The sequence below is a fragment of the Astyanax mexicanus genome, chromosome 12, assembly GCF_023375975.1.
Source record: "Astyanax mexicanus isolate ESR-SI-001 chromosome 12, AstMex3_surface, whole genome shotgun sequence".
Lineage (NCBI taxonomy): Eukaryota > Metazoa > Chordata > Actinopteri > Characiformes > Acestrorhamphidae > Astyanax > Astyanax mexicanus.
In genome coordinates, this window is record NC_064419.1 from 33,448,295 (window position 1) to 33,459,044 (window position 10,750).

At 35.4% G+C, this 10,750-nt stretch overlaps 1 protein-coding gene and 1 long non-coding RNA gene across 4 annotated transcripts; one reads left to right on the plus strand and one right to left on the minus strand.

Moving 5' to 3' along the window:
- Positions 1 to 336: 336 nt before the first annotated feature.
- LOC111192729 (uncharacterized) lies at positions 337 to 3,520 on the minus strand. Its single transcript, XR_007441498.1, has 5 exons — positions 2,355 to 3,520; positions 1,815 to 1,918; positions 1,216 to 1,380; positions 1,067 to 1,118; positions 337 to 461 (listed from the first exon to the last, which is right to left on the minus strand). It is a non-coding gene; the product is annotated as an uncharacterized LOC111192729 (long non-coding RNA).
- A 278-nt stretch (positions 3,521 to 3,798) lies between these two features.
- On the plus strand, positions 3,799 to 10,206 carry LOC111192658 (E3 ubiquitin-protein ligase TRIM39). 3 transcript variants are annotated; one of them, XM_022670460.2, is made up of 7 exons: positions 3,799 to 3,910; positions 4,038 to 4,214; positions 5,279 to 5,386; positions 5,544 to 5,648; positions 5,995 to 6,087; positions 7,491 to 7,798; positions 8,730 to 10,206. In XM_022670460.2, the coding sequence occupies exons 3-7, from the start codon at positions 5,280 to 5,282 to the stop codon at positions 9,245 to 9,247; spliced, it is 1,131 nt and encodes a 376-aa protein (XP_022526181.2). In that variant the 5' UTR covers positions 3,799 to 3,910; positions 4,038 to 4,214; position 5,279; the 3' UTR covers positions 9,248 to 10,206. The 3 variants fall into 3 exon arrangements, with proteins under 3 accessions (XP_022526181.2, XP_022526182.2, XP_049342134.1); XM_022670461.2 differs by having other exon boundaries at positions 5,547 to 5,648; XM_049486177.1 differs by having other exon boundaries at positions 3,820 to 3,910; positions 4,043 to 4,214.
- Positions 10,207 to 10,750: the final 544 nt, after the last annotated feature.

The following is a 10,750-nucleotide window of genomic DNA, read 5'->3' on the forward strand; positions in this document are numbered from 1 at the left end:
ATTAACTAAAATTCTCTGTGAAGCATTAAGGTGCTCTTATCTGAGGAGCTGTTAACTTGTGGTTTCTCTCGCTCTTCCTTTGCTGAGGTGGTCCTGATAACATATTTGATGGTCAATGGACCCTTTGCTTACATCAACACTGTATTTTCTCTAAATGAAATTTAAGAGAAAGTGAAAAATATACTACTGGAAATATTAAACTAATATAACCACACCCCCTTTTAAGCCTACTGTGCCTTCATTGGAGGAACATGATATTTCTGTTCAATTATCCAATCTGTGCCTGCAGTCATGTAGCTGGTGTTAAAAAAAAACACACACAGTCACTGAGGAAAGTAAAATTCATAGCCAGCATATTTAATGCTGAAGTAGAGGCAGGATCTGTGATGATGTGTTCACTCAGGGGCGTCGCCTGGCCTGGGCATCCGGGGGGAACAGCCCCGAATGATTATTCAGTAACCCTGAATCATAATAAGAAAAAGAGAATAATCTAAAATGAATGCATTACTATCTTCTTTCCAGTAATCAGATTAAAGATAAATACTTATTCAAGTTATTGCGAGTTACGTTTTTTTGTAATTTTCCGCAAAGGTGCTTTACGTTTAGCAGCACGTTAAATTCTCTCTCTCTTTCTCTGTCTTATTTTTGTTGTTTTAGCACGGCCACGTGTCATGTATTACCCCACAGAATGGGTGGAAGGAAAAGTTTAACTCGTTCTGGCTCACAAAGTTATGGTGGAAACTACAGTAGCTCCCCTGAGCAAAAAATCTAATGCAAAACTAAGATCTAATGGAAAAGGTAGGTAGTTGGTATAAATTTTAAAGTGGTTGCTAAGGCGTTGCTACGCAGTTGCTTAGGTACTCCTGCTAGCCTTTTGTTATTTTACATTAGCAACTAACACTCTGGCTGAACTCTCACATTCACTGCTAAAAAAATAACTACTAAAGGAACTTAGTTACTTTTTAAAAGAGTAATCAGTAATTAGTAATCAAATTACTTTTAAAAGTAACTATGCCATCACTGACTACGAGCACTTGCAGTTTATTTTCTAATATTTAAAACTCACCTCAGGAGTGAAAAGCATCTGGACAGTTCATCAATAATCTTTATGTCTTCTCCTATAACAACAGATTGTACACAAATACAAATTTTACTTTTCCAGCTTTCTAACTTCATAAATTCAGAAATCAGAGACAAAAGATTTGTATAACGTACCATTTATTGAAGGAAGCTCTGCTTGTCCATGTCGAGCTTGTTTTGCAGGACATGGATGGCCGTTTGTGTTCGGCCTACGGCGACGCTTGCAGCCACGTCTCTCAATCGGAGCAACGGGATACACAATGAAGACTGTTCTCTTTACAGGAACACTACTGAAGAATTCTGAAACACATCAATGGCATTTTAACAACATTGCAGTATCAAAATGAGAGTTTGAAGCTTAGCTGTGGGTTTAGTGGTTAGCATGTTGCCTCCCAGCACTGTGGTCTCCCTGTGTCTGAGTGGGTTTCCTCCCACAGTCCAAAAACATGGAGATTTTGACCTGAAAAATTAAATACTCTAAATTGCTCTGATAAATTGGATACTCTAAATTGATCTGGTAAATTGAATACTCTAAATTGCTCTGGTAAATTGGATACTCTAAATTGATATGGTAAATTGAATAAGTATTCTGAGTGCTGAGTGTGAGTGGTTGTATGTAAAACGTGTAAATTGTAAGGCGTCCTTGAGTTTCTAGAAAGGCGTTATGTAAGCTGAACTTCAGACATCATCCATTCAAACATCATAATTAAACTGAATTCTGTCCCATAATGCACCTTTGCTCAGACAGGTCTCAGGTTTCTTCAGTGGTGCTGTATCTTTATCGGAGTCAGTGCTCTTCCACTTCCTGGTGGATTGTTTTATGGAGATCTCAAGTCTCCTGCAGGAAAACAGGACAACTCTGTACTAGAATACACACAGTACTGGAACTTTTCAAAACGGACATGCACTTACTTACACACCCCATACCTGCACTACTGCTTATACTCATACTGCATTATTATTATTATTATTATTATTATTAATGGTTTATAACCTACTTAATAACCATTTATAATATTCTTTATAGACTATTTATGTGTTGTATTGTACATATAGTGTTTCCCATTCTTTTATATTTATAATCTTATTATATATATTATCTGTACTTTCTGTAATTTTTTTTTTGAAGGAGAGTAATTTTAATTCTCTGTATGTCCTGTACAGATGCAGTATTGACAATAAAAAAACTACTACAACTTGAAGTTGAGCTTGATGAGCATCAGCAAGTAAATAACTTTTATAATTATTTATAATTAATGGCTAATGAAAAGTACCTTGCTGTCTTCTCCAACACCTTCCTTTTTGCAGAACTCTCCCGGATGACTTCATCCTCATTCTGCAGCCTGTGTTTAATAGACCTGTTGATTGTCTAATTAATCTCAGAGTCAACAGTTACAGGCATTTTGGTTGAGATTTTGTGGGCATGTTTTCTGTCCATTATAGGAGGACTTTGGTTCTGCCCACGCTGGAGGATGTTGATCCAGCTCTCTCTGTTCAGCTTAAACCGGCGCTGAACTGGCCTCTGGTTCAGATTAATTTCTGAAACCGATTCCATCGCTGTCATTTATAGAAAGAAGTTGTTCTGAACAAAAGCAGAAAACTAGCCTTCCTCACTCACTTCCTCTCTCAACTCCTGCCTCCTGAGTGGAACTGCTGCTTTTGGAACTCTTGCTTTTTGACTGCGTGGTGTGATGTCACAGAGTTCTGAAGCCAGTGGCCTCCCTCCTGTGGTAATCATGACGACCACCACCAGCTAGCTAGCTACAGGCCAGTAATATTCACCTGTGAACAGCAAAAGAGCTAGCGCTTAGCACAGTTAGCAGCTAATGCTAACATTGTTCCAGTCTTAAGTCTCGGTGCTGTAGAACTAAACTAAAACACTGTACTTTAGCGGCTTTACTGGCTTTACTGCTCCCTATAACCTGACTTGTAAAATTTATACATAAAGTGCAACGGATTACAAGGCGCACTGATGATTTTTGTTTAAAAAATTTATGATTTTAGGTGCACCTTATAATGTGAAAAATACGGTACTCTAGGTGTGTTCACATCTGAGAAAAATCTCTCCTTAACCAGGGGTTGATAAAAGATATGAAGAGAGAAATGAAGGAATCAGTCATCATCGCACTGCACTGGAAAGGGCGTCATATTTGGTTTAGTTTTCCCTGTTAAATCTTGCTTTTTTGTTGTCATTACTAAATGCTTTTCTGTAATATCTGAGAATTTAACTTCTCTTTATTTTAGCTTACTTCCACTACAGTAACCCTTCATTCTACCAGTTAAGTTCTAACCAATGGGAGAGCTGATTGAGCTGTATCTGCCAAGATGAGAGATCAATCCTGATTGGACAATTTTCTGTTTAGTTTTTTTTTTATGTAACCCTTTATTCTCCAGCACAACTGAATACTGCCAAACTGCAATGTGTAGTGGCTTTGTCTTACAAGACAACAATGAACTACAGTTTCAGAAATGGAGATTTAAATCACAGAAATCATTACACTGTTTTTAAACTTCTAGAAATTTCCGTGGGGAGTTCCAAACTGCTCACAAAGCCGTAATTACTCTGCAGATAAGTAATTGCATTTGTGCCTAACTATCTAAATGTGCTAAAATCTGTATTTAGGGCTGTTTAACCTGTAGACATGATCTCTAAGAACTCCTCCTGCTTTACAGTAAACCTGGAAAATCCACATTCCAGCAATAGTGAAAAAACAAGGGCTCTCTCCACCTCCTCCATTTTAGGTAACACACACCTAAAATGAAGGAATAAACACAGCTACGGAGATTAACAAGGTTGGGATTATCATAAAAACACACCGAATCAAACACGGTAAGAACAAATTTAAAAATACTCTTAAATGTCAGACAGGACTTTCTAGAGTAACTAGCTACACCTGTTAATGTGTAATGAGTTGAATCCCAACACCCGTCTCATTACCCGTCTGTCTCTTTCTCAGAACAGAGCTGTGGGAGGGGTATTGGGTAAAGATGTGTTTTCTGGACTGATTACCTCATGAAGACCAGCTTCAAACTAGATTATTTTAACATAAAAACATAGAACACAAAGTTATTCCATTCCAAGCAGTGACAACATCCAGGACTGAATTCCCCTGAGGGGGAAAAAGGGAGATAAGGTAAGACATGAATAAAAATTTATGTACCTCAAGTTACATTGAATTCAGTGTTTCTTGTTTCATTTTTTCTTGTTTCGTTAGCACTGAGACTACAAGGCTAATGTAGCAAAAGTAGCTAGCTAGCTAACATCCCATTACTTCTTGCATTCAAAATGTTTCTTGCCAGATGGCGACATATGTGGACAGAGCAGGAAACAATTGGTTACATTATTCATCAAACAGTTCATTTTAAATGCAAAAAATAAAAATAACAGCATTGTTTTAATGACAGGCAACAGAAAAAATGTGGTTCGGCAATAAAACAGCATCTCTGATCAGAAAATACCTGATTTTGGTAATAATTTCCAGCTTTTTTATGTGTTTATTTATTGATGGACTGAAAATACAATAGCAGTCATAAAGTAATAAATAGTAGTAATAATATGTGCATTCAATAGTGACATGTTGAAGGTAATAATTCCTTTTAACAGTTAAACATAGTATACATAGTAATAATAGTAATAATAAAGTATTAAATATAGCAATTGTAATATTCCAGGTACATTTAATAATAATGATACAGATTATTAATAATTTTAATTATTTTTATTTATAACAAAATTGATTTAGTAATAACAGTAATAGTCATTACACTAACGTATTAAAAAGTAATCATAGTACTCTGTTGTTAAATCCGACAGTTCTAATCACATAAAAATAAACTGAAATTTTATTCAGGTTTTATAAATATAAAAAAGTTTTACACTATTACAGTCTAAATCTGTAGTTTTGCTAGATTAAAATATAATGCAATATATATATATATATATATATATATATATATATATATATATATATATATATATATATATATGTATATATATATATATATATATATATATATATATATATATATATGTCCCTAATAGTATTAGCAATAATGGTGGTGTGGTAATAACAATATAAGTAAAAAAAGGTGTTCAGTAGTAATAATAGTTATTGTAATAATACAACAGTATTGTGTTATGAAATAGTAATAATCCAATCCATGTAATGTAAAGACTTTCTTCTCATTTCCCCCAAAGAATGATGATGGACAGGCCAGAGTCTCCCAGCAGTATCTCTCTGGCGAGTGAACGTTCAGTGGAACGGCCAATTAACCTGAAACAAGAAATGGAACCTCAAGATAAAAGGTAGAGAAATGTAATTCTATTTTCTGAATCAGCTTTGCATTATTAAAGTTTCTTTATGAAGATCTGTATCGTTAAGACTACTTGAACCTATTTATATAAGTTGCTTCAGATGTTAATAAACATTCATTTTTTTACACTTTTTTTTTTTTTTGGAAAGCAGAAAATCAGACAAAGTGTCAGAGACTCTCAGCTATACGTCTGAGGCAAGTGACTGGTCAGAAGATCGACTGATTAAAATAATGGAACCCCTAAAACCAAAAAGGTAAAACTGATAATTATTTAAATCTGAATTGTTTTTGCATTAAAAGTAATTTCTAATAGGGCCGTCAAATAAATGAGATCTGTATTCTGTACAGTAAGGTCAAGTGTATGTAAAGCTAAACTATAATACATTTGTTTGAAATATAAACTGCAAATAAAGCTAAACAATTATGAAGATTTTTGTGTGTAATTTTTTGTTGTTTTTATCCACTTGTTTCTAAATGTTTGTTCTGATTTTATTTACGCTGTAGCACTTTGAGACTTCTTTGAAATGTAAAGTGCATTACAAATAAATGTATTATTATTATTATTCTTGCTAATAAATATTGTTGCGTTTTCTCTTAAAGCAAAAAAGCAGAAAGGTCAGAGTCTGTACTGAGTGACTGGTCAGTAGAACGACCAATCAACTTCAGAGAAACAAAGTCTCCGGAAGTTATGAGGTAAGCCATAAAGTTTACATACAAGTATCTACTCCAATACATATGAATTTCTGTAATTTACAAAACAATCCCAGCTTCTGTAAACTGCAATAGCTGGAGTTTCAGCGTGAGCTGATAGTGGGTTCCAAATGTGACATAAAACTTCTGAAGTTGAGCGGGCAATTAACATTCCTTGATCCACAGTGTCACGTGTTTACTGGGAAAATGTCATTGAAGTCACTACCTCTCACAGTAGACAGTGCAGTAGGTGGTAATGATCATGACTGGTGGTGTCTGCCTAGAATTGTCAATACAAACAGACAATCAACTGGCAGAAACCACATCCATATTCAATACAGGAGGATCCACATGCATGTCTTGTAGGTTATTGTAGTGTTCTTTAGCTTTAGTGTGACATGGCAGAAGTCTTGGGATACAATGCTAGTTCCTGTCTCATAAAATGTGGGAGCAGATATTAAAAGGTATAGTAAAATAATTATAATACAAAATATACACTCTTATGATTTAAGATACATGCTTCTATAAAACACTTAGTAGCACAGTTTTAAAGTTTGCACTGTAAAAGGCAACATCATCCATAGTGTTAACAATAAAAAAGACAGTGAAACACAGTGGTTTCTGGGTGAATGAATGTAGAAGGACAGATACTTTCCACTTCGCAATCCACTATCGCTTATGTCATCATATGGGTATGCACTGCATCTTCAGGAACTGAAGGTCATGTTTATTTATAATAGAAATAGTAACTGGAGCAACAGCTTTGCATTTTGATGAATAAACATAGTGTTAGTTTATTAGTGATCTTGTAGTGTACACATACTGTGTGGGGAAAACCACCACTGTTCCAGCACCACACTTCAGTTTATAAACTCTTCCAGGTCAGTAGTAGATGAGAAACCATCACTACCTTAATTATACTTGAACAACAGCTGTCCCAGAAATTTCGGCAAGAGATACATAACAATTAAATGAGTGAGTTATAAGACAATAAACTGTAGTAACTATGTAACCATATGCTATAATCCCACAACTAGTTTAGACCTAAATCAGTTAAAACTGCTGTACATAAAACTGAATATTTCATGGTTATTTTTGGTTGAGTTCATTTAAAAGGAGAGTAAACACACCATTTTAAATGGAGATTGTTCAATGAAAGGAAAACATTGCCTATAATCTACAAATAGGCCTAATCCCTGTCTGGGAAAAAGCCTCATATTGTTAATTCAACTTGACCGTGATTTGTTCATTAAACTTTACCTTATGTTTAAAGTTACGTGAACTTATAAAAGGCTACTTACAGCAGATTGTATGTACAAATAAATTAGATGAACATATTTAACTCAAATTGTTACCTCTAGTCTTTTTGGTAAGATCATTTTTTTAACTTAACTTTCATCTTTTAGTTTGGTGTCTGGAAGGCCATCAGAAGCAGAAAGTGGTCGTGGATCTATGGAGACTGATTCCTCCTGGGATTTAACCTACGACATCATCTCTCAAGAGCACAGACAGAGGTCTGTCAATCCGGAGTTTGGAGACACTGCCTGTGATTTGTGCGGAGGAAGCCAGTTACAAGCTCATATACTACTTCTGGAGAACGATCAATTGAAGAAAATGATCAAAGATTTGCAGAGTGAAAACCTGAGGCTGAAGCAGATGGTTGGAGAACTGAAGCTCCCTGATTACATACGCAGAGGGAAGACACCTGCAGCAGGTGAGTGAGATTAATTGGGTAGGTTGGGGATGGGGATGTATACAAATGCGTAGGCCATTTGCGCATATTAAATTGGCTGTAAATTGGCTCAAGTCACCCATGCAATGTCAGCTGCCAATTGTTGGTTTCTTGAAAAGCTCCCTGCTATTGGATGCTATTGCAAAGTATTTTACTTTATGTTTCCCTTTTAAAACTAGTAGTCATCCAGTTCCACTTCAACCCAAAGGTACTGGATGAGGCTGAGGTTAGGCTTTGTTTGGGCCAAATTAAGAAATTCACTTTTTTATGCATGTATGATGGCTTGCGCACTATTGTCACAAAGAAGCATAGTAAGGTGGTCCCCATGCTTATTGTTGCTGTTCAATGAAAAACACTTATCCCTAAAACACCAACTTGTAAAGAGAGAAAAACCTTGTAAACTTTCAATAGAAGTCAATGTAAAAATAGTTTATTTAAGGTAATTTTGAAGAGTTTCTATTGGTCCATTCATCAAGACATTTTGGCACAGTGTGGGGGACAGTTTGTCTGTTCAAATTATGCAGGTAACTAAAAATTGTCAAAAATGGAGATAAGTGTTTTTCATAGGACAGCGACGTTATGTACTTATGATTCAAAAAGTATGGTAATTGCCAGGTTTGTTGGATGAATTTGTGTAGAGAAACTGCTACTAAACTGTGTTGGACCTTCTGAAACTCTAGGCCCAGAAATGAGTATCTTTGTTGTAGCAGTAAAAGCTGTAAAAACACAACGCAATCTGCTATTAATATTTTGCAGCTTAACAACTGGCAACTGTCTGCCATTACGCTCTGTGGTCTTAAACATATCTTGGCTATGTGTCCCCTGCTGTAGTAGTTGTAGCAGTGCGGATGCTTATTAAGTGCCTTAAAGGCATCTTCAGTTTGGTCACATTCTGTTCTTTTTTTCTCCTCAGCAAATTTGACGCTGAATCCTGATACAGCTCATAGTGCTCTCCTGCTCTCTAACGATGGGAAACGAGTGCGACTGGGAGACTGCATAACTGTTCTTCAGAGCGCCCAGAGATTTGACAAGTTCGAGTGTGTCCTGGCCAGAGAAGGCTTCAGCTCAGGACGACACTACTGGGAGGTGGAAGTTAACCGAGAATTCACCATCGGGGTCACCCGGCAGTCTGCTCAGAGGAAAGGGAAGTTCACTTTCTGTCCCAGTGAAGGATACTGGTGTCTCTACCACTTCCGACAAGTTTTCACAGCCCTGGACGAGTCCACCCAACGCCTGCAAGTCGACTCTGTTCCGCGGGTGCTGGGGGTGTGTATCGATGTGGATGAGAAGTGGGTCATATTTTATAACACTGAGACTAAAGCACAAGTTTACATCTTCAGAAACATGGCCTTCACGGATGGAGAGAAGATCTATCCCCTGTTCAACACCTTGGAGAAATCAGTGTGCCTTGTGATTAGGACCGCGAGATGACTGACAAGATCTTTTCCAGCTCACAGATGGCTATTACTAATACAGGGCACAAAAATGTAAGAGTGCCTGCAATACTATGACCTGCAATACTATGAGCAAGTCGATATATTGCAATAGTTTAAATCAGTTACGAAAATTGTCATGTTATAAAAAATACACAATAATATTTATAATTGTATTATAATTATATTAAATTGTATTATATTCGATCTATCTATCTATCTATCTATCTATCTATCTATCTATCTATCTATCTATCTATCTATCTATCTATCCATCTATTCTTATTTTATTTTTATTTCCAATTCCTTGTTGTTCTTTTACATGTTTTTAATTTAATTCTCTTTGTTTTAATCATGTTTGAATCTACCTTGCTTTATTCTTATTTTAGTTTTTATTTCCATTTTTACTGTTAATCTTTAACATGTTTTTTTATTTGACTTCTCTGTGTATTTTCTAATTTGTAAAGCACTTTGAATGACCGTTGTGTATGAAAGGTGCTATATAAATAAACTTGCCTTGCCTTGCCTTGCCTATCTATCTAATAGTGGAATCTAAAGACAATCTTTTGATCAGGATTTAAACACAACCCAAAATGAATCAGTGACTGATACCAATTTTTATACATAAACTACGGTATTAATAAACATTGATACTGTGTTTTTGAGAATCAATATTGATATTTAAAAAAAAACATTGCAATATCAATATTTTCATGTACCCCTGTTTTCATGTCATCCCACTTATACCTGAACTAGGTGTTATACTGTTGGAAGAATCCCTTGCTACTCCTACTGCCTTGCTCCAAAATGAAACGGAGAAATGGAGTTAGAGAGAAGGAACATTTTTTTGGGAATATGGGGCACCTGATCCCTATTAGTTCAGAAAATGACTTCTGATTAACTGAGCCAATCACAAGTGCTCACTTTCAGCATTCCCCTAATACTGCCGAGCCAATAGCAGCTGCTACACAGAGCCAGCAAATATACAGCAATTCATTCAATTAACTGTGTAAATTGTGAATGTTTAAACACCTGCTCATTAAGACAACATGTTGTTTTTTTTTTGTATATGAGCCATTCCACCAAATAAGTGCCATTTTTGTCTCCAGGAAATTACATGTAATAATTGTTCACACAAAATAACTTTGAAAAACATTTTATTATTAAGCATAGTATCTTGTACATTGACCTAATTGCAAAAGAAAGTTATGGAAAGAAATTTAATAAAAAAAAGACTTATACTTTGTTTCCACTCTCTAACTATAAACTTTACCATGAAATATAATTATTTGAATCCTTCAGAGATGTATTTTTTGTGTGTTGTGTGACTCTAAATCCTATCTATGCTTTAAAAATATTTTATTTTTCATAATAAATCCATAATGGTTAAGTTAAAATAGAGATTTTTTTGGTGTCTCTGTGTTTCACTCTTTCCTGTTACCATAACACATTACCCCATCTGAAACATTGGGAATATTATAGTAATATATAAGTCACGTCT